This window comes from Equus caballus, chromosome 9 (assembly GCF_041296265.1).
Source record: "Equus caballus isolate H_3958 breed thoroughbred chromosome 9, TB-T2T, whole genome shotgun sequence".
Taxonomy (NCBI): Eukaryota; Metazoa; Chordata; class Mammalia; order Perissodactyla; family Equidae; genus Equus; species Equus caballus.
The window spans coordinates 97,593,696-97,615,565 of NC_091692.1; the positions used below are offsets into that span (position 1 = coordinate 97,593,696).

General features: G+C 63.1%; 2 protein-coding genes, 1 long non-coding RNA gene and 1 other non-coding gene across 27 annotated transcripts; 3 read left to right on the forward strand and 1 right to left on the reverse strand.

Moving 5' to 3' along the window:
* Positions 1-578: 578 nt before the first annotated feature.
* Positions 579-16,387, reverse strand: EEF1D (eukaryotic translation elongation factor 1 delta). 20 transcript variants are annotated; one of them, XM_005613344.4, is made up of 9 exons: positions 16,033-16,359; positions 8,181-9,259; positions 6,116-6,239; positions 5,615-5,686; positions 1,778-1,877; positions 1,598-1,698; positions 1,215-1,433; positions 811-1,005; positions 579-677 (listed from the first exon to the last, which is right to left on the reverse strand). In XM_005613344.4, exons 2-9 carry the CDS (start codon positions 9,257-9,259, stop codon positions 639-641), a joined length of 1,929 nt encoding a protein of 642 aa, XP_005613401.2. In that variant the 5' UTR covers positions 16,033-16,359; the 3' UTR covers positions 579-638. The 20 variants fall into 20 exon arrangements, with proteins under 20 accessions (XP_005613401.2, XP_023504859.1, XP_070078112.1 ...); XM_023649091.2 differs by having other exon boundaries at positions 6,116-6,236; positions 16,033-16,312; XM_070222011.1 differs by lacking the exon at positions 16,033-16,359 and adding an exon at positions 11,233-11,325.
* On the forward strand, positions 11,320-15,757 carry LOC102149572 (uncharacterized). 5 transcript variants are annotated; one of them, XR_011421520.1, is made up of 6 exons: positions 11,320-11,569; positions 11,683-11,957; positions 13,130-13,733; positions 14,136-14,242; positions 14,847-15,260; positions 15,535-15,757. It is a non-coding gene; the product is annotated as an uncharacterized lncRNA (long non-coding RNA). The 5 variants fall into 5 exon arrangements; XR_011421522.1 differs by having other exon boundaries at positions 11,322-11,569; positions 11,683-12,285; positions 13,130-13,170; XR_011421521.1 differs by having other exon boundaries at positions 11,331-11,569; positions 11,683-12,285; positions 13,130-13,403.
* Positions 16,388-16,416: 29 nt separating the features above from the next.
* Positions 16,417-21,837, forward strand: TIGD5 (tigger transposable element derived 5). The gene has a single exon (XM_070222021.1). The coding sequence runs from the start codon at positions 16,537-16,539 to the stop codon at positions 18,475-18,477; it is 1,941 nt and encodes a 646-aa protein (XP_070078122.1). The 5' UTR covers positions 16,417-16,536; the 3' UTR covers positions 18,478-21,837.
* MIR9016 (microRNA mir-9016) lies at positions 20,602-20,746 on the forward strand. The gene has a single exon (NR_128028.1). It is a non-coding gene; the product is annotated as a microRNA mir-9016 (primary transcript).
* Positions 21,838-21,870: the final 33 nt, after the last annotated feature.

The window sequence follows — 21,870 nt, forward strand, 5'->3', positions numbered from 1 at the left end:
CTGAAGCCAGAGGGCCAAGGCTGGGACAGCAGGGCCGAGGAGCTAAGAAAAAAGGCTCAATCTTTTTTCTAGAGATGATGGGAAGCCTGGCAGGATTTCAAACAGGTCAGACCAGGTGGGACATGTGACTGTAGTCACAGCAGCAGGGCCAGGACGGCTGCTGGGACCTCACTTCCCTGGACAGTTGCAGACTGGCACTCTGGCTGAGCAGGGAATGGAGCTGAGAGGAGGTGGGAGGACCAGGAATGCCTCCTGTGCCTCAAAGGGAACCAGCAGCCCCTACAGTGAAGGAGCCAGCACATGCTCTGTTCCTGGCTTCACAGCTTGAACTGGACATGGCACTTGCAACTGAGGGTAAATGAAGACAGGAGGGGCAGGCAGAGCCACTGGAAGGCTGTGGAGGGGCCAGGAGAGGGGAGAATGGTGGTGGCCCCTGGGACTGCTGTGTAGGAACAGGATAGACGAGACCCCAGGGGCCCTAATGAAATGCAGGTCAAGTCTGAGGCCTGGAGGCTAGGAGAGTACTGCTCACTGAATGAGCCCACCCGGGGGGCCCAAACCAGGACAAGAGCCAGAAAGCCAGAATCTCAGTCTTTAATGGCTGCAGGGCCTCACACGCTCAGGCCCACGGCCAGGTCTTAGATCTTGTTGAAAGCAGCAATGTCGACACTCTGCACCTGAGGAGAGGAGGGAGCCTGGTGGTCATGTGGGGCCCAGTTTCACAAAAGCCCACCCACACCTGTCACCTGTCCAGCCAGGAGTTCACTTGGGGACCACCCCCCCCCCCCCAAGGTGGGCCTGCCCACTCACGTGCTCTTCGAATTTGGTGATCTCTTCTTCCAGCAGGTCAGTCCCCACCTTGTCGTCCTCCACCACACACTGGATCTGCAGCTTGCGGATGCCATAGCCCACAGGTACCAACTTGGAGCCGCCCCAGGTCAGCCCATCCAGCTGGATGGAGCGCACGCAGGCCTCCAGCTGGGCCATGTCCGTCTCGTCATCCCACTGGGGAATAAGAGGGAGGAGAGGCTGGGGTCAGGAGCCTACAGACACCGGGAGCCCCCTCCTGCCTAGCAATTCTCAAAAGGCACTGAGAACTGTCAGCTCACACCTGCCTGGCCCCCTCATTTCTCTCCTTAGCCCAAGATTCTAAACTCAGCTTAGATCCCACCAGAACCCCAGGGCAGGGGGAGGGCTGGAGGACAGCCACTTACGGGCTTGACATCCAGAAGGATGGAGGACTTGGCGACCAGCACGGGCTTCTTGGCTTTCTTCTCAGCGTACTGCCGCAGCCTCTCCTCCCGCAGCTTAGCGGCCTCCTTGTCTTCCTCCTCATCGCTGCCAAACAGGTCGATGTCATCGTCCTCGTCATCCTCTGTGGCGGTGGCGGCCTTCCTGGTGGGGGGCTCCACTTGGCGCATGGGAGACACGTGCTGCCATGGGGGAGGGAGGCTGAGGCCCACCCAGACAGGGCCCCAGGCTTCTAGCCCCTCACTGCCGCCTGGGCCAGCCTGTAGATGGGGTGGAGGCCCTCCTTGGCCTCCTGCTCCTCTGCAGTGCCAGGTGTGGGGTCCCTGTGTCTGGGGAGGATACTCACCTGGGTCTGCGGGGCTGTAGCCCGGTGAGCAGGTGAGCTCTTCTCCAGAGCACTCAGCCGGGCCTCCAGCTTGGAGATGGCCTGCTGCAGATCCTGCACCACTGTGGGAGCAAAGGGAATGCCGGTCAGATGGCAGGGGCCAGGGTGGGGTCCCCCCACCTATCTGGCCCAGGGCCTCACCGCCTCTCAGACTCTGGTTCTCCACTTCCAGGCTGGCAATCCGGACGACGAGCTCACTGTGGTCTCCACCAGGCCCGCTGGAGGCCCCAGGGCCAGAGCTCTGTAAGGCAGGGGAAGGGAGGGCTCAGTACCACAGCCTGCTCCTAGGATCCCCCTATTCATATCCACCAGGTAGTGGCTCCTGTCAGCCCTGCTGGGTCTACCTGCTGGGCTCTGGCTAGGCAAGGGGGAGAAGTCCTGAGAGGGGAGATGTGGTGACAGTCACAGCCACGTGGGAAGCAGAAGACAGGAGGCAGTGCAGAGCAGAGCTGAGCCACAGCTGCCACTGTCTGGCGGGTGGGAGAAAGCAGGGGACTCACGGGCCCAGGGGCAGCCTGGCCGGGGACCCCAGGGGGGCTGGGAGCAGGAGGGGAGAGCAGCTGAAGGAGCACACCTGCGCAGAGGCAGCCACCCTGCGCCGCCAGAGCAGCAGTGCCTCGCCTCCCGCAGGTCATGCACACGCCATCGGGCTCAACAAGCCTGCCCACCGGCTTCCCTCTGGTTCCTCCCTCAACGACAGCCCCTGTTGTCTGACCCAAGCAGTGCTGCCCAAGCGCCCCCCCCCAGGGGCCACAGCTCAGTCCGTTACATCCCAAGGGCTTGCACGCATATGTGGGTATCATCTGGCACAGCCACATCCCAGTGGAATGACTCTGAGGACAGGATGCACCTGGCTTTCCCGAGGGCAGCTACTGCCCTCTCGTGTCCAATCACAATAATGACTGTGGGCCCGCCAAGCAGCCACTGGGCAAGCTGCATAGCCTCCTCGCCTGCTCTGCACAACCCCAGACCACGGAGAAGCTAAAGGTCCCCAGAGAAGACAGCCTGATGGGCGCGCAGCTTCCTGCCTCTGGACTGATGGGCAGTGCACGGCTGACACCGTCCCCTTTGACACAGCAGCTCCCACTCCCTTGCTCGGAGCAGAGCCGGCCAAGGGTGGTCAGCTGCCATGTGGCTGTGAAAGAGCTGGGACCAGGGTGGGCTCCATTCCCACCACTCCCCTCCTTTCAGCTCAACTCAGGCGTCCACCCCCGGCTCGTTGCCCCAGCCTCCTCCTATGGTCACTAAGTGGCAGCACGCACTGAAAAGCTGTGCTGGCCTCATCCTCTCCCAAGTCTTAGCTGCCACCACCACTGGGCAGGTGACCTCCCCTCCAGCCCATTCCTCACAGCAGTCAGCTCCCAAAGCCATTCCCACTAAGATCTCCCAATAGCTTCCATCGCACAAGGATGAAATCCAGGAGCTTCTGTTCCCTATGAAGCCCCGACCACCCATCTACCACTGCACCAGCCTGCAGGCCAGGACCCGGCTCTCAACTCAGCAGGTTTCCTCACAGCCTGCTTCCTGGGGGCTCGGTGCCAGCCAAGCAAACGAGCCAGGTCCTGGCGGCAGATGGGGCGGAGGCTGGTGCTGCAAGCCTTTGGCCTGCTGTGCCTGCTGCCTGGCATGTTGGCCTCAGCCTGGTGACAACATGGAGCGGGGACTGCCTGATGACAGGTCCTAAGGGTGCAGGTTCTGGGCAAGGCCTCATCTCCCTCGAGGCCAAGAGAAAGTGGTGGGGACATCCTAGGGTGCAAGCGGCCATCAGGTCAGCACCACCTGGCCACACATGCCACCAGGCCTCTCCATGAGGTTTATGCCCTGGGGCTGCCCCAGCCACCCCAGCACCTGCCACTTGGACTCTGACCCAGGCAGGGAAGGAGGAAGCCAGGGGGCCCAGGGCCCCGAACCCCAGCCTCAATGAGACAGGCCCAGGCCACTCAGTCAAGGGCTGTCAGGCCCAGGCCACTCAGTCCACTCACAGCCCTTGAGTTGCTGCAGGTGGCCACCTTGTAGCCCCAGGGGGCAGTGCCACACACCAAGGTTTTGAACCGCCACCTCCACCCCGCACCTGGCACCACGCAGTGTCCAGGAACCTCGGGCTCTCAAGTCCCAGTGTCTGCTGAGCCCCACCCCACCCAATCCAAGCCTGGGGCTGGGCCCACAGTGTCCTTCCCGGGCCCGTGTGTGCTGGACGACGCTCCTCTGAAGTTCACGTGGAAGCCTAACCAGAGGCATCTCAGAAGGGGAGCATATTTGGATGGGGTCTTCGCAGTGGAAATCCAGTTACCATGCGGTCATGAGGGGGGTCCTAATCCAACGTCTGGTGTCCTTATAAGAGGAACTTTGGACACACACACACACGGAGGGAAGACGATGTAAAGACACAGGAAGACGGCCGTCTACACACCAAGGAGGCGTCAGAAGGAACCACCCCTGCCCACGCCTTGATCTTGGACTTTCACCCTCCAGGCTGTGAGAAAATCAATTTCTGTTGTTTACGCCATCGGGTGTGCGGTGCTGTTATGGCAGCCTGAGCGGACCAGCCCCCCAGCTCCAGCAGCACGCCCGCACACTCTTCCCAAAGACTGGACCTAGAAGCCGACCCAACACAGCCAGGGCCCCCTGAGGGCCAGAGGAGGAAGAGTTCCTGCAGCCCCAGAACCCCTGTGGCCCCGGCCTTCTTGGTGCTGGAGCCCAAGAGGCCTGGCCCGGGTGCAAAGACCTTGTGCCACCTCGATCTTGTGTCCGCCTGGCCTGAGCCTGGTCAGGCAAGCAGCGGGTGGCAGGTGGCATGTAGGGCTGGTGGGCACAAGGCAGAGCAGGAGAAAGTAGGGGTCAAGCACAAAGCAGGGCCTGCTGGGCAGACAGCAGAGGCATCACTTCTTGGGGTCCACCCGCCCAGGGCCACTGGCCTATGGCCCAGAAGCCAGTACACCCGGACCAGCTGTGGCCGACAGAAGGCTCCCAAACATGTCCACAAACTTGTCCCTGAAGCCTGTACAAAGGTGACCTCACGTGGCCAAAGAGACTTTGCAGGTTATGAGGAAGTGAAGGATCTGAAGACTGGGAGACTATCCTGCATTATCCAGGTGGGTCCACGTAAGAGAGAGGCAAGAGAGAGAGAAGGAAGGGTGACCGAAGCAGACCTCAGGGTCAGGACACGGCCAGCTAGAAGCAACAGGCCAAGGAATGTGAGCAGCTTCTCCAAGCTGAAGGAGACAAGGAATTGGATTCTCTTCTGGACTCTCCAGAAGGAACACAGCTCTGCTGACACTTGGCCCTCAAGGCTGGGATGCTACTGTGTGTCCCAGAGGGAGGAGGAGGTCTTGACTCCTCTGGATAGACAGGTGGTACAACACGTCTGCCACCTACTAGGGGCCCACCTCCCCAGCCAGGCAGTGGGCAGAGCTCCTTTCCTGACCTCATCTGGGGCCTGGAGGCTGAGCGGAGCCACAGGGCCCCTCTCTGGGCCTCAAATTCAAGATGGTGCCAATTCTGTGACTTGAACTCCACCCACCCCGCGAACCCATCTCTCTGGGGAGGGCAAGGCCTCAGGCAGAAGGGAGGAAGCGTGGCAGACGCCAGCCCCCCACCCGCCTTCATTCCTGAGCAGGGAGCAGGCAGGAAGGAAAAGGCCTCCAGGCACGTGCCCGCAGAGCGCGCCCTGCAGGAGGACAGCATCAACCCAGGGCTGGCACCGCTCACATGGCCAGGCCGAGGGCAGGAGGGAGCCCAGGTGACCACCAGCAAGCAGGGGAGAAAGCACAGCAAGGAGGCAGGAGTAAGGGCGTCTCTCGTGGTGGTCGGGGCCAGGTCCGTGTGGCGGCAGGACACAGCACTGCACAGCCCACCCTAACTTTGCGCCAAAGGCCAAAACAGTCAGCAGGACTGCGGGGAAAAGGCAGACACGCTGTCTGGTGTGAGGGCAGCTGTGCCGAGCGCGAGCCCGTGGGTACACGGGCCGCGGGTACTCACTCCGGCCAGGGATTTCTGGATGTTTTCTCTGGCTCTCGCAATGTCTCGGAGGATCACGCTGGCGCCGTTCTCCTGCAGACAGTGCAGAAAGAACCAAGTCTTTTCTTTCATTAAAAAAAGTTTCCAAAAAAGGACCCTCACGTGGAGAGAGCAAGAAAGTGCTACACAGATTAAAGCTCAGCAGGACAGCGAGGAGTGGAAGGTGCCGGAGCCTGGTGGCCGTGAAAACAGGGCCTGAGATGCAGCCGGTCTATAGGCCGAGGTGAGGCCTGCACCGTCCTGATGGACACCTGAGTGCCCGCTGGCCCCGGTTGCCTGGGAGACGGTGGGAGTTCACTGACCCTTGCTGGGACTAGAGCAGACCCAGCAACACAGGAGCCAGCAGGGCAACCCCTCCAAAGACCCTACCACCAGCACCTGAAGCAGCGCTACTCAGACCGACGTGCCCCTGCCCTCCTAGAGCTGGCACAGCCACTCACCGTCCCCAAGCGTAGGCCCTACCTGGCGCGAGGAGCCAGCCACAGGCCCGTTCATCTGCTCGTAGAATTTCCTCTCTGCATCATCGTATTTGAACTTGTCGAACCAGATCTTCTCGTGCACTAGGAAGTTTGTGGCCATTTTCCTGCTGGGAGGGGGAGGAGAGGCTAAGACTGCCGGGCGGGAGGAGGGGGTACCTCCCCACAGGCCCCAGGCCGGGCCTGCACGTGTGCCCCTGCCAAGAGCCCAGATGGCAAGGGTGCAGGGTGGGCTGTCCCAGTCCTGGGGACGACAAGGGCTCCAGGTTCCAGGACAGAGCACAGGGGTTCTCAGCACAGACCAGGCTGAGCCGGTAAGCCCCCTGAACCACTCCCTGCAGTGGGCTTCCCTCAGTGCTCAGGCCTGTCCCCGAGGCCAGCGGATATCCAAGTGTGGCCAGGAGCCTCTGGGGGTCCCCGAGGCCCTCCCTTCTCCAATGACACCTCTCTGCGAGGCTGGATCCCTGTCAGACGTCCACCAAGACTGAATGTGGAAGCAGGTGTGGGAACCCAGATGCCTCCGACTGAGCCAGGCACTGAACAGATTTGCAAAAACGGAAAACAAGGCCGCTCTGCTCACTGAAGTCTCCTGTTACAGGAAAACTATTTCTCACAAAAATATATTATTAACATGTAACAAGCTATTTTTCAGTGAATAAGTACTTTAGCATTTCTGTTAGTTGCTAACGTGGTAAAAATCAATAAATATAAGCAAAGTTCTTGGGGTCTCAAGACCAGTCAGTTTGAAAAATCCTGCTCTGGACCAGGGGTGGGCAAACTGTGGCCTGGGAGCCAAACCCAGCCATGGTCTGTGTGCAGATGGCTGTGCTGGTGCATGGCCACACCCACCAGCGCCTGCTGCTTTCCCACCACTCAGCTGGGGGAGCCGCCACAGCCCTGTGCCCGCAGAGCCCAAACTCTGTGCTCCCCGGCCCGTCACAAAGTCTGCTGACCACGGACGGCGGGAGCCCCTCTTCCTCACTAAATCCAACAGAAACAGACCCCATCCTGCCAATCCCCTGTGCCGAGGACACCAGGCCATCAGCGGACAAAAGTCCCCTTGGTGACAAGAGGGGAGTTGGTCTCAAAACTCTCCACCACCCCCCACACTCCCCACAATGAGGAGCCAGGCCACCGTCAACAGGGTGTCAAGCCCCACGCTCCCTCCCACCCTGCCTGATGGGGAACACTCCCCTGTCACGGGGTCCCACACCATGCTCCTCACATCAAGGCCTGGATCCTGTCAAACCAGCAAATCTAACCCTGCCGAGGAGCCGAGGGGCCCAGGTGGGCACTGCTGCCCTGGGGCCCAGGGAGGCCTCTCCAAGTCTCACCAGCCTACCTGCTGCACGGCCGCCCGCACCCCAGGCGCCCTGCCCGCTCCTGCGCCTCCCATCTTCCCTGGAGTCCAGCTATCTCTGCCCAGCTGCCTGGGGGACCTCTTCTGTGGCCAGTCACTGACCTGCCCCTACCCTGCCCCTCTCCACGCCCCTGGCCTCCAGTGACGACTGCTGGTGCTGCACGAAACCACCTGGGGCAAGGCCCCTGGGTCCCCAGGCTGAAGGCAAGTCGGCCTTGCCCAGCAGCTGTCCTTCAGACTTGGGCCGCTCCAAGGACCACGTGCTGGTGTACCCGAGACACCCACCTTACCTCAGATGTGGTTTTGGGCGGCTGGGAGGCGGGGAAGACAGACAGGACGAGCAGGCGAGGGCCTGCCGGATCCCACGTCTTGCCCAGTGGGACTCAGGGGCCAGGAGGCTTCAACGCTCCCCCTGCCCTGACTGACACCCAGAAGAGACCTGGCAGTGACCTGGCCAAGAGGGGAACCCTGTACAGGGCACACTCAGCCCTGTGCTGACCCCTTCCCTCTCCCAACAGCCCAGAACTTTGTGATCCTCAAGGCCACACAGCCCCAGGAACCGAGAGCCACCCCTGCCCAACCCGCTCCTGTACCCAGCTTAGCCAGGTCCAGGAGTCTGGGGAGGCCCTGATGGGCTGGGAGGGGAATACTCAGGGCCCAGGCCGGGCACCGCCCAGCATGTTTCTCCTACTTGGGTCGCAGGCTGGACATGGATGCGCCAGACCGGGCACTGGGTCGGTGAGTGAGTGATGTGGCCTCGAGGCGCCAGGCCATGCGCAGGGCCTCTGCAGCATGGTGGCGGCACTCCGCGCTGTCATAGGCGGGCTTGTTGAGCCAGGGGGCCTCGGCGTCCTTGTGCAGGAAGTACCAGTAGGGCAAAGAGGAGGGGGCCTCCCCGTCGGCCCGCCGTGGCCCGGCCCGCTTGCTCCCCAAGGTGTTGCGGCCCCGCCGGTCTTTGCGGCCCCGCCTGGCGCCCTCGGCCTGGCTGGCGCGCTCTTGCAGGCGCACCTTCCCGGGGGGGTGGCCGTCAAACAGGGCCTCGTAGAAGCCCCTCTCGGCCGCGTCGTACCGGGGCTTCTCCAGCCACACCTCCCGCACCAGTGCCTGCAGGCTTCCCAGCGGGGGCTGGCCATTGGCCGGTGGGCTGGGCCGGTGGGCGAGGGCCTGGTCAGGGCTGGCCTCGCGCTGGCCCGTGTCAGGAGCCCCCTGCCTGCCGCTCCCCTCTGCAGCCAGCAGCAGGGCCTGAGACCACTCCACGAATGCCCGCTCGGCCTGGTCGAAGGAAGACTTGTTGACCCAGACGCCCCAGGTCACGTGGTGGCAGGCCACGTGGCTTCCGTGGGTGCAGGGGCCTCGGGGGGCCAGGGCCGGCGGCTGGGAGGCCTGGGCGGCCGTGTCTGCCAGCCTCTGGCGGTAGGAGCTCTCCGCCTGGTCGAAAAGTGGTTTGTCCAGCCAGACGTGGTCGGCGGAGAGGCCCACGAGAGCCGGGTCCGCCTGGCCGAGCCCGCTCTTCGGGGAGCGCTTCCTCTTCTTCTGCAGGGGCTTCTTCCCAGGGTCACCCCCGCTGCCGCTGTCGGGGGTGTCGGCCTCCTCAGCCTCCTCAGTGTCCTCCCAACCAGGCCCGTTCACGGCTGGCGCCTCGGCCACGAGCTCCTGAGCGGCGGCGGCTCGCGTGGCCTCGTGCTCGTAGAAGCGCCGCTCGGCTTCCCCATACTTCTGCTTGTCCTCCCAGACGGTCTCCAGGGCACAGGAGGTCTTCCCGCTCCTCATCTTCCACGCAGCGTTAAAAGGCAAGCACAAGAAGGCAGTTGCAACACAGCGGGCCCCGCAGACAGCACCCCTGCAGCCCCTCAGCCTGACCGGCAGGGCTGGCAGGGTCTGGGGATGCTCCCCAGTGGGGGTGCCACGAGGTAGCATGCAAGGGCCCACAGTCAAACCCATGGGGAGCTCAATAAAGCAGCGAACACGCCACATACATATACGCGTATGTGCACATGTGTGTTCTTTGAACTGCAAAACTTGTCTCTGCCGATCCAACATGCACCTAGGCTCTTCCAGGCGTCCCGGGAACACGGTTTCCAAACCTCTCTGTCCACAGAGCCTCCGAGGAGGGACACCAGATAAAATACAGGACACAGGTAATCTGACTTCCACATAAACAGCAAATAATTTTTACAATAAGTAGGCCCCGTGACATATTTGAGACACACCTATACTAAAAAGTTCCTCCCTGTTCCTCTGAAACTTCACCTGGACATCCCGTGTTTTTGCTAAGTCTGACCGCCTGCCCTGAGGCGCTCCTAGTGTTTCTCTCCTACACAAATGCACCCGGCTGTCTCAGGACGGCCCCCCAAAGTGCAGCCCGCCTCTGGGTCCCCTACACCCGCCACGGCCACACTGCCATAGCAGAGCAGTGCACGCTCCAGGGGGAGCAGCTGAGGGTCTGGGACAAAGGACAGTCTCTGAGTGGGCAGCCTAGAGCAGAAGGTAGAGTGCCCACTCCCTCAAGGCCACATCAGGGGAGACACCAGGGAGGGTGCTGGTGACCGTCTAATAGGAAAGGAGCCCAGTGTCTCAGGCAGCAAGTAGGAACCAGGCTCCTTGGTCAGCTGCAGCCACCTCCTCACTGGGAAGCAATCAGCTCACGCCTTTGGCTGCACCTAAACTAAAGGGACCACGTGGGATCCCTCCCCTTGTTTCAGCACCAGTTGCTGTGAAAGGCAGGCGAGGGGACTCTGCAGCCCACTGGCTGCTGTGGCCCATGGACAAGCCTCTGCCCTGGGAGCCGCAGCTTCCTCGCTGGAGGTGGTGTTCCCTCTAGCTGAGAGTGGCCTTGGTCATCTGCTGCCCCCATGCAAGCTAGCATGCGCCATCCGCCACACGAGGCAACAGCCTTGTCCCCTGCCACATGCCAATCTTACTCCTGGTACAGGGGTTCCCTACTCTGCTCCCAGACGTGGTGCTATGTAAAGGCTGGCCCCCACTCTGCTGGCCAGCCCAGAATGCTAAGGCAGCAACCCACTCAACCAGCACCCCACTCAACCAGCACCGAGGGGTCTGGGCCACTGCGGCCTCTGGCCAGGAAAGGTTCAGGCCCAGAAAGCCCTGGGGGCCAGTCTGCTCTTAGTACGCACCTAGGGGTCCCCAAGCTCACACTTGGGTGGCCTGTTCTAGAGGGGTGGCTTTGACCCAACACAGGGATTCCTTCCCAGCCACAGAACTGCCCTGCTCCCCAAAGCAGAAGCACTGGGGCAGACTGACTAACAGCCAGAGCTGACCTGCCAGGGGCTGAGCAGCTTGCCCTCGGGAAACTCCTGCAGTCCTCTGCTTCTACGGGGCCGTTTGGTGGAGCATAAGGGATGGCGGATCCGCCGGCCCACAGGGCCTCCACCTGCTGGGCCCTCATCCCCAAGAGACAAGGTCTCAGTGGGGGCTGCCTTTCAGCCTGGATGGCAGACCCTGCTCACCACTCACTGCAGGGTCTCTGTCCCTTTCCTAACCCCCCCACACTGAACCGAAACCTGGTTCCGGTCACCCTGAGGGCCGTGTTGCGGTTTTGAGTCTTGTGCCCGCCTGGGACTTCGCAGAGGTTCCCCTCGTACTCTGAAGGGGCGTATCAGGGGCCTCTAATGGCATGTGCCACAGGTCTAGTGACATCCCAGCAAGGAGCCAGGGCTGCGGACAGAGGCCCCAGGCCTCCCCCCTGCACCCGCTTCCCCCCTCAGGCCAGCAGCAGCGCTTACCAAGGCCAGGCTGGCGGCAGAGGCAGTGATGGGAGGCAGGAGCGTGTGCCCAGGAGGCAGGGCATTGTGACATCACCCATTGTCCCTGAGGGACTGCTGACCTACCAGGCAGGGCTTGTCTGCCCCCAACCTCTCCAGCGCCAAGCTCCCGGTGGATCCTCACAGAGCAGTGCAGATCAGGCAGGGCTGGCCCCTTCGGCTCCACCCAGTAAGCTGACGCCTCGCTCCCTCCCAGCACTGAAGCCCTGCCAGACCCTACTGGCCTAAACGCTGTCCTCGGCTCCCGACATCAGACCAGGCTCTGCTCAGAGAAGGGGCCACTTCTCAAGCCGCACAGGTGTTGGGACTTCCTAGGTGCAGCGACAGCTGGGTTGGGGGCCCCTGGCTCAGATGAAGGGGACACAGGGGGCATGCAGCAGATGGGTACTTACTTTCGCTTTGATCTCCTAGGACAGCATGAAGAGAAAGCAGCAAGGTTAGAGGCAGTCAGACAGGGGCCCAAGCAGGCTGGAGGGCCTTTTCAGAAGCTGCATGGAGGCGAGTTTGGTGCAGGAGAGAGAAGGCAAGCACCAGACAGACCCACCACCAAAATCCCAGAGGGGGCGAGTCCACCTGCTCAGGACAGCGCTGCTCCATCATCCCTTGCAGTGGGCAGTTCCTGGCAGACACCATCTGAGCACCCCTCCCACCTGCTCCTCACTGGAGCTGAGGTAACCTGGGGAGAGGTGAGCCAGCACCCCGAGCACCCCCACCGTCCACCTGGAGCCGTGGAGGGGATCCTCACCCAGCCAAACCCCCAAGCTGCCACTGGATTCAGGCTGCTAGACGAGGTGCAAGACGACAAGGACCACTCTAGGGGTCTCGGCAGCCACCAAGCCCAGGTGCCCCACGCTGGGACAGGGCCTCTCCCTCAGCAGGACCACTGCTGGGGCAGGACGCCACCACCCCTGCAGGCTTGCATGGAAAGACTCTCAGGGGCACAAAGTCTTCCCATTGAGCACAAAAGGACAGGGCTGACAACCCGTTTGCAGATGCAGAAACAGGCCAGAGGTGGTAGGTGCCCCGCCTCAAACCCACAAAAGGTGGCAGCCCAGAAGCTGAGGGAGCTGCACGCGTACCCGACTCTGGGAAGGCCTGCTGGGCACAGCCGCCAGATCTGCTAGGCCTGAGGTCCTCCCCAGCTGCTCAGGGACCAGAGTCCCGAGGAGCCGTCTCCCTTTCCCAACAGGAGCTCTGCCACCTAGGCCCCTGCCCTCCCCTGTCCACCCCACACTGCAGCAAGCACCAGAGCACCAGGACTGAGTCGCTGACGGGGACACACAAGGTGCCCTGCGCCAGTACCAGCGGGAGGCAGCTGCCTCATGGGAGCGCAGTGGAGGTCCACGAGATGCGGGCAGGCCTCCCTGCAAGAACAACACCCACCGCTGGGGCTTCCTAGGAGGCGAGGCTCCCAGAGGGGGCAGCAAGGCTCTGCAGACACTGCAGTGAGCCACTCCTACTGGCAGAGTGTCACCTGGGGAGGCTGGCCACAGACAGCTGAGGGCAGCAGAGTGCCTCCTGGGCGGGATGCCAGAGTCAGGACGGGCTCCAAAGGCACACACAGGGACACTGGAGGATGGGGTGGCATGGTGCTCCTGGCTCCCCGTGCCCTTCCACTGGGCCTCCCAGGACAGCCAGCACAGAGCCCAGTTTCTCAGACACAAGGGCCCACTTCTCTTTCCTCGACTTCCCTCGTCCCTGAGTGCCTCCATGTTCCATGAGGTCCTGCTGAACTGAAAGCCCATCTCTTCTAGTGGAAAAGCATGTTTGAGTTTGAACACTTCCACTTGAGGACACAAACATGCAAGCCTATAGCTCTCTGGGAAGGACCCCGAACTCAGACCCTCCCCTCCCATAGTTTCTCCAGGCAGCAACAGCAGCGGCTAGCTGGAAAGAGAGGTGAGCACCGGGGAAAAGCTGGCAGACACGAGAGCAAGGACCCAGAAAGCAGTGGCCTCAGGAGTCCCCACCCTCCACTCCTGGAAGCAGACTGGACTGCAGTCTGCTGGCGCCTGCTCGCTCACTGACCTTCAGGGTGAAGAGCTGGGCTGCCCACCACTAAGGCCCAGCCCCGGTCCAGCAGGCACATCGAGGCCTCTCCTACAAGAGGAGGCACTGCCCTGCTGCCCAGGGTTTGTGGGGGCCCCGAGATTTGGGAGGCCCTGGAGGGATCATGCCCTGTCTGGCCACCAGGACCTGCGGAGAAGGTGGCCGATGCAGCAGAGGTGGTCCTGGTCAAAGACAGCCCCTCCCCTGCAACTCTCCCAGCCCAGCGCCCGGCGTAGTCCACGCTCACGGCTGCACGGAGGCGGACACGTGCTCTGCATGTGCAGGGCCTCTGTGGGCCTCGGGGTCCTTCCAGCCTCCACCGAGCTGGGAGGGCAGTTCTCGTGGCACCAGCATAGGGAACCTGGTGGCAGCCCCTGCCCAGGACAGTCCTGGCTGGAGGGCCCTGAAGGAAGGTGAGGGCGTGGCCTGGCAGCGCTGTGCCCACCAGTGCTGGGGCCCAGAGGTCTCCATGAGCTTGGGTGAACAGGGAAGGTTTCTGGGAGGGGTTGGCCCCTCCCCCGGCGCTGCCCTCCACACCACCTTCCCATCCTGCACACCACCTTCCCATCCTGGACACCACCTCAGGTACCCCTGTGCCCGTCATATCATCACAGTCATACACACGAAGGAGCTCCCAGATTGTCCACTCCAGGGTCAAGGATCTCTGCCCACCTTCCACAGGAAGTGGTAACTGGCATGAGCAGGCGTGAGGTGTTCAGGGGAATGGGGTCTGCCAGCCAGCTCAGCTTTCTCTGCGCCCCTGGGCTGGCGTGGCCTAGACCGGTGCCACGTAACGGAGCTTCCCATATCTGCAGTGTCTGAGGGCAGCAACAAGCACTTCGAATGTTTCAGTCAAAGTGAAGAGCTCACAGCGGGCAGCGGCACTGGACAGCGAGACTCCAGCCACAAGGGAGCCGTGAGGGCAAGTGATACCCTGTGCCTTTCTTTAGGGGGTTAACTCCACAGCTCCAAATTCCTACTCAGATGCTTTCCTACCTGACTCCTGGATATCTCAGCCCCACTCAGAAACACCACCTGTCATGCTGGCAGGGAGCGGGCCCCCGCACCCCGAGACTCAGGGCTCACACTGTGGCTGACAGTCACCCCACCACAGGCCCAGCCAGCCACAACAAGGTTCTGCCTCAAATGCCAAGGCCCGTCAGTTCTATTTCCGTCCCTGCCTATGGTGCCCTGGCCTAACCTGACCAGCCTGGCCCCTGCGCCCCCTTCCTTCAGGGCGACTCCAGTACTAGACAAGCCTTCTGCGTACACCTGACACCTTGCATGTACGTCTCCAGGCCTCACACACAGGTGGGAGACAGGACTGGGGGAAACTGGGGCTGAGTCGTGCTCCAACGCTGGCACTTCACGCCAGTGTCACACTTCCACCCACTTTGAGCACACACCATCCTAAAGTATCAGTGCGAGGCCAGGGCTCAACAAACGCCCATGCCAACCTGTGGCCCCCAGCAAAGCCGACACCAGTGCATGACGTGCTGGAGGTTATTCTTTTCGTTGATCTTCAGAAAAACTTCATTCACAAAAACATCAGTCAAGCACGTCTGCGTACGTGTGCTGAACCCTATGGCCTCACCCAACTCCCCAGGGGCAAAGCCAAGGGGGCGGCCCCACACCAGGCTTCTCCAGACAGCACTCTTCCCAGGCCCATCGCAGGAGAGAAGGCACCAGTGGGACTGGCACAAGGCCACACTAACTGCCCTGCAGAGATGACACAGGGAACCTGCTCCTCAAGAGTCTGTGTGCCAGGTGCTCCAGGAGAAGGCACTCTCTAGGGGGCCACCCTGTCCACAGAGCCGGGCACTGGAGGGCTCAGGAACATCCGTGTCGCACTTGAACCAGCCCACTTACTGGCAGCTCAGGGTGCCCAGAGATGAGTGGGGTGTGAGAACAGCTCCTGCAGAAGCCCCATAATGTAAGAGGTAAGAGGAGGCGTCCTTCCCGGCCTGCTACCTGGGAGGAGTTACATGCCAAGGGTCAAGTTATGAGACCTTCCCCTTCAGACAGGGACCACCTCAAAGTTTAGCCACACTAATGGTTCTCTTGTCCCAGTGGTCCTTCATTCTGGAAACCCTGACGTGCAGCCCCCATCGGGTCCCTACCCCACTGCACCCCTTGGCTCTAGCACGAGCCTTTCCCTTCTTCTATGCCCCTAAACTGCGCACTTCTCAGGAAGACACCCCTCTTCCCCCTCAGAGATCGGCTTCTACGTCGCCGCCTGCCGGGACCACCTGATTCAAGTGAAGACCCCGGTCACTCTTAGAGAACCCTGTGTGTTCCTTCTGAGTCACTCAGCAGTCATGTCCTTCTTTCCCGCGATCATGAGCGCGCGAGGATCCACGAGGGTTGGGACCACCCCCGTCCCGCGGGGCCCAGAGCCCAAGTGCAGTAGGCGCTGAATAAATTCGTGCTGGACAAAGGAAGGGCCACAGCTCCTGGCCACAGCGGGGCAGATATCCCTGCCACCCACCGAGACAGACGGGCCAAAGTGGCCGGGCACCTGGCGGCCACCCTCCCGCCGGGGCCGCCGCAGGGATCTGGCCACGTGGCCCGCGGGCCCCTCTGCGCTCGCCCCGGGCCTGCCTCCCGTCGGCCCGCGGCGCTGGCGCCCCGGCCCCCGACAGCGCGGAGTCCCTGGAACAGCCCCGGCCGCTCGGGCGGCCCCTTCCGGCGCGGGCCGCGGTACTCACACACCAGCCGAGGACGCAGCGACTGAACAGCAAGGCCGGCGGCGCGGGCGTCCGAGGAAAGGGAGGGCCGCCCGCCGCTCAAGGGAAGTGAAGCCCGGGCTCGACCACGCGCGCGGGCCGGGGACGCGCGGAGAGCCCGTGCGCAGGCCCGCCTCGCCGCCAGGACCCCCGCGCGAGCTGCCCCCGGCGACGAGGACAGAAGCCGGCGGGAGACCCCCGCGGGGCCCGCTCTTTCCCGGAGGGGCCGAGCAAACAGCCAGGAGCAGGCTGCAGCCCGCCAGGCCCCCCTGCGCTGCGGGTCCTGTGGACTCGTCCTGCCGGCACCGGCCAAGTGACGCGCGGGGAGGGCGGGCAGGGCGGCCTCAGCGCGCCTGCGCCGCGAGCGGGCGAGACAAAGGGGTGGGCCCGGCCGGTCCCGCCCCCAGCGCCCCGCCTGGCGCGGCCGGCCAGGCGCGCGTATGGCTCCCGCGCCTCTGCCGCCCCGGCTGCCCCTGCTGTCCTCGCTGCCATGTACCCCGCGGGTCCCCCGGCCGGCCCGGCCCCGCGCCGTGGCCGCCGTCCACCGCCCGGGCGCCCTGCTCAGCCGCCGCGGCCTCCTGCGCCTGCCCCGGCCTCCGCCGCGCGCCCGCCGCCCCCTGCCCCCGTGCCGCGGCCCCGCGTGGCCGTGAAGATGGCTTTCCGCAAGGCCTACTCTATCAAGGACAAGCTGCAGGCCATCGAGCGCGTCAAGGGCGGCGAGCGGCAGGCCAGCGTGTGCCGCGACTTTGGCGTGCCCGGCGGCACGCTGCGCGGCTGGCTCAAGGACGAGCCCAAGCTGCGCTGGTTCCTGGAGCAGCTGGGCGGCGAGGTGGGCACGCAGCGCAAGAAGATGCGGCTGGCCAACGAGGAGGAGATCGACCGCGCCGTCTACTCGTGGTTCCTGGCGCTGCGCCAGCACGGCGTGCCGCTGTCGGGGCCGCTCATCCAGGCGCAGGCCGAGGCCTTCGCGCGCCAGATCTACGGGCCGGAGTGCACCTTCAAGGCCAGCCACGGCTGGTTCTGGCGCTGGCAGAAGCGCCACGGCATCTCCAGCCAGCGCATCTACGGCGAGGCCGAGACCCCGGCCGCGGGCCCCGCGCCGGGTCCGCCGGTCAAGCAGGAATCCGCGCAGCCTCCTGGCGCCAGCCCCCTGCCCGACCGCGGCCCGGCCCAGCCGCCCCCCGCCGAGGGCGGCTACGGCGACGAGCAGATCTACAACGCCAACGTCACCGGTCTCTACTGGAAGCTGCTTCCGGAGCAGGCCGCGCCCCTGGGCACGGGGGACCCCGGCGCGGGGTACTGCGGCCGCCGCTGGCGGGGCGACAGGGTGACGGTGCTGCTGGCCGCTAACCTGACTGGCAGCCACAAGCTGAAGCCGCTGGTCATCGGGCAGCTCCCGGACCCACCTAGCTTGCGCCACCACAACCAGGACAAGTTCCCGGCCTCCTATCGCTACAGCCCAGACGCCTGGCTCAGTCGCCCACTTCTGCGGGGCTGGTTCTTCGAGGAGTTCGTCCCGGGCGTCAGGCGCTACCTGCGCCGCAGCTGCCTGCAGCAGAAGGCTGTCCTGCTGGTCGCTCACCCGCCCTGCCCGAGCCCAGCGGCCAGGATACCCACCCTGGAGGAAAGCGAGGAGACCCCCAGGCGGTGTCGGCCTGAGCCCCTCGGCGCCCCGGAGGAGCTGCAGACCCCGGACGGGGCTGTGCGAGTGCTGTTCCTGTCCAAGGGCAGCAGCCGGCCGCACATCCCTGCCCCACTGGAGCAGGGGGTGGTGGCTGCCTTCAAGCAGCTATACAAGCGGGAGCTGCTGCGGCTGGCTGTGTCCTGCGCCGGGGGGTCCCCACTGGACTTCATGCGCAGCTTCATGCTTAAGGACATGCTCTACTTGGCCGGCCTCTCCTGGGATCTGGTGCAGGCAGGCAGCATCGAGCGCTGCTGGCTGCTGGGCTTGCGGGCAGCCTTTGAGCCCCGGCCAGCTGAGGAGTGTGCTGGGCAGCTGGCCGGCCAGGCGGAGGAGGCTGCCGAGCACAGCAGGGTGCTCAGCGACCTCACGCACCTGGCAGCCCTGGCCTACAAGCGCCTGGCACCCGAGGAGGTGGCCGAGTGGCTGCACCTGGATGATGATGGGGGGCTGCCCGACAGCTGCAGAGAGGAGGCAGGCCCCGGCCGGCCCCCTGCGCTGGCCCCCGTGGCCCCTCTGCCCCTAGCCAGCCTATCCTCTGTCATGAGGGGCGGAGAGGAGGAGGAGGCCGCCGTGCCCACCGCTGGGGAGGCTGTTCGGGGTCTTGAGACTGCTCTGCGATGGCTGGAGAGCCAGGACCCCCGGGAGGTGGGGCCACTGAAGCTGGTGCAGCTGCGCTCACTCATCAGCATGGCCCGAAGGCTAGGGGGCATCGGGCCTTCTCTGGCAGTCCCTGACGATGGGGTGTGACCAAGCCTGCCTGAGGGGCCCCCCAAGCGGCCTTTCTCCTGCTGCACTTGGAGGGAGGGGACACACACAGTCTCCCCATCTCCACGCCTCCCCTCTCCTGGGGTGACCCATCCCATGGCTCAGGGAGTTACAGAGGTTGAAGCCCAGCCTCTCTTGGAGAGGCTCTGTTGGTGAGAGTCATCCCGCTCCACGGTTGCCAGTCTCCTTTGGGGGAGCTGGGAGAGGGGCCCGGGTTGAGGTTTCTCCGCCCTGGGCAAGCACACGCATGGGGTCTGCGGTCTTTGCAGGGTTCCCTCCCACACATGCCTGGCACGCATGCCACAGCTCTTATCAGAGAACAGTTTGCTGGGTGCTCGCCCTGGCCCCTGTGGGGCTGAGGCTTCCAGCCCCGAGCCTGTCCGCACTTCCTGCCGCCCAGCCAGTGGCCCGTGACTTGCACTGGACGAGGGCCCAGCACCCCCATCTGTCTGGAGCCCTGGTGCAGTGTGTTTCCCGAACCACAGCCCTGAGATCATCTCAGTGGGGAAGCACACCACTCGGTTTTGGTTTTTAGTTCATTAAATCATTTTTACAGATACTCTTCAGGGGTCCAGGGTGGTGTCTCAGTCCCCAGCCTGGGGCTGGTCTCAGAGGCTGGCTCGGGTCTTCAAGGCTGGCTCTGTGGGCTGGGAAGGGAGGATGGTGCCCAGCCCTTGGGGCCTCCAGAGGTTCTGGATGCAGCAGGGAGTGTAGACTTCTGTTCCACCCAGATTTTTAATTTTCCTTAAGAAAATTCCATCTGAGCAGCTCTCTTATTCTTTGGGGTTGGCGAGCAGTTGGACTTGGGCCCTGGTGATTGACCAATGACTGGACAAGCTCCCTGGACTCTCCTACCAGCCAGAGCCCACTTTGTCCAGCCCCAGGGCCTGGAGCCATCTCATCTACCCAGGAGCAGGCCCGCAGCACTGACAGCCGTGCCGGGACGATCCTGCAGTGCCTTAGCACCCCTCCAAGGCTCCTCCTGCCGGGGCCTGCCCCCGAGGCTTCCCCACCTCTCCTGGCACTGCCCAGGGCCTGGCTGAGGAGCTGCTTCCTGCGGCCCCGGGAATTGGGCTTCTGGGCAGCATGGGAGGAAAGGGCTCGGGTGTTACTGTCCAGCTCTAGATTCAGCATCCCTTTGGTGGTCTGAGGCCAAGAGATGCCCGTGCCTCCCCAGGGGGCTGCCTTTGCAGAGATGCTGCCCAGAGCCTTCATGAGGGGCAGTGGGCCAGGTTTGGGCCCTGCCTGCCTCTCGGCTGTCTCCCGCATCCGCACCAGTGCTGTGTCCTCTAGTGGTCCAGGACTGCATAGGCTGCAGAAGGCGATGCATTCATGAGAGGATTGGCCTTGCGCTAGCTGGAGGGAGCCCCCAGCAATTTCCACACGCATCCAAGAACATGAACTGTTCCTTGGAAGTGCTCCTAGTCGAAAAAACATATATGTATATGTATTTGACTTTTTTTTTCCGACATAAATATGTATCTCAAATCTGAAAGCCAAGGGAAGGTGTGGAGAATGTGGAGAAGAGGAGCGAGGCTTGGCTAGCCAGGCCTAGGGCAGCAACCGTCAGCCGTGCCTGCTGGGGCCCAGCTGGCACCTCCTCTTCCAGCCTTCTTGAGCCTGGACACCTAAAGGAGCCTTTGGCAGTCAGGCTGGCCCTGGGTCTCTAAGCCAAGCAGCTGGCAGGGTCTTTAGGAAGTCCAGCTGATGGCAACCCAGGGCTGGGAGCTCCTGGTCCTGATGGCCAGTCTGCCTGCAGGGGTGTTTGGAGAGGCAGACCAGGGCCTAGGTGGGCTCCAAGTGACGGTGTGCTGGGGCCTGACACATGGCCCAGGGTGGCCTCTGGTAGTGACCTTTCAGGCTTCAACAGCACTGCCCCTCTTGCCATGGTTTCCCTCTCGAGTCCTCCTTCCAGGTCTACCCCTCTGTGGGCCTGGGCAGGGGAGGCTGGAGTTGGTATTGAGACCCGATGTCAGGAACAGGACCTCTCACCTGCCTCTCCGAGTGATTTCACGTCATACCAACCCCCTCCCCTCTGGGGAACGGAGGCTGCACACCGGGAGATGGCTCTGGCTTGTCCCCGTGGGCCTGGAAGGGCACTGTACAAACAAGGCAGAGAACAGGCCAGCCTGGGGCCTTGAGGAGCTAGTTAGAGTGCCTGTCAAGTGTGGGTCTAGGGGGAGCTGCTGGGCCTCTAAGTGTCTTCTCCCTAGAGCCTAGAGGCGCTGGTGTCCTGTGCATGCCACGGGGCGGAGGCTGCAGGCCCCTGACACACGGAGATGGCTGCTCCGCCAGGATGCCTGGCCCTGAGGGCAGCCCCAGCAACACATCGACTCCTTGTGATCCCGGGGCCCCGTCCCAGTTCTGCCAGTGGCTCAGTCACCCACTTCCCTGGGCTCAGCTCAGTGGGAAATCATGGGGCGGCCTGGCCAGAGTCTTCCCCAGAGAGACCCCAGTTTGTCTCTGCAGAACAGCTCAAGTGGTCCCAGTGGGGCGCCGGCCTTCCCTGCGGTTGCCCACTGGGCCCAGGGCCTTGTAGCATGCCCCTGGTTTGTGCTAATGGGAGTGATGGTGGACAGCACTGGGGGAGGGCTATGAGCTGAGGCCCTGGAATTCCTGCAGCAGCCACTGTCTGCCTGCCGACTGCTGGGCACTGGAACTGGCTTTCTTGCCCTGGAGGGCACACCTTTAAAGGGTGTGGGGACCACCACAGACTGGGAGCTGCTCAGGGACACAGCCGCTGGCCTCTCCCTGTCCTGTTCTCAGCCCTTTGACGAATACTCAAGGTCACTGTTCTTCAAAAAGTGGTCCTTGGTCAGTCGGGGTCATTGTCGGAGCTCAGCCAGTAGGCTTGGCAGTGAGCCAGGGCAGGGAAGGCACTGAGGATGGAAAGATTGAGGGTGCAGGCTTCTACTAAAACCACCCCCGATCTGTGAGTCTAGGGGGATGAGACCAGGCTGCAGCAGTCAGAGAAGTGTGGCCCTGCCCAGGGGGCTGCACGCTTGGGAAGTGACCGTCTCCCACGCCACTTGGGCTGCGGGGGAAATACCAGAGTGTGGTGTGAGGAAGGGCAGTGCCCTCAAGCTCAGGGGCCATCCTCCAGGGACCCCCAGCCCATTGGCAGAGTGCAAGAGGGGACTGCTGTGCAGAGCCCTGTTTGTTCCCAGCCCAAGGGTGCCATGGGTGTGGCCTGACTCCAGAGGCATGTCCTTGAGAGGACTGTGGGCGTGCGAGGTACATGCTGTTGAGGGGCCCTTTCACCCCCAACCTCGCTGATGGCGGAGTTCACCTGGTCAGATGGCCTGATGCGCTTTATAATAAAGGTTGAACGTGTCGACTTCATATGCGTCCCCGTTCTAAAGTCTTATTTTTGTA

Bases quoted from the DNA above. Each gene is read 5' to 3' on its own strand.
- EEF1D (XM_005613344.4), bottom strand. From the start codon at position 9,259: ATGAGGAGCGGGAAGACCTCCTGTGCCCTGGAGACCGTCTGGGAGGAC. The intron at 6,240-8,180 runs GTAGGAGAAACA...TCCCCCTCCCAG, and splicing joins ATGTCCAGCCTGCGACCCAA to CAGGAAAATGGCCACAAACT. The intron at 678-810 runs GTGAGTGGGCAG...TCCTCTCCTCAG, and splicing joins TCACCAAATTCGAAGAGCAC to GTGCAGAGTGTCGACATTGC.
- TIGD5 (XM_070222021.1), top strand. From the start codon at position 16,537: ATGTACCCCGCGGGTCCCCCGGCCGGCCCGGCCCCGCGCCGTGGCCGC.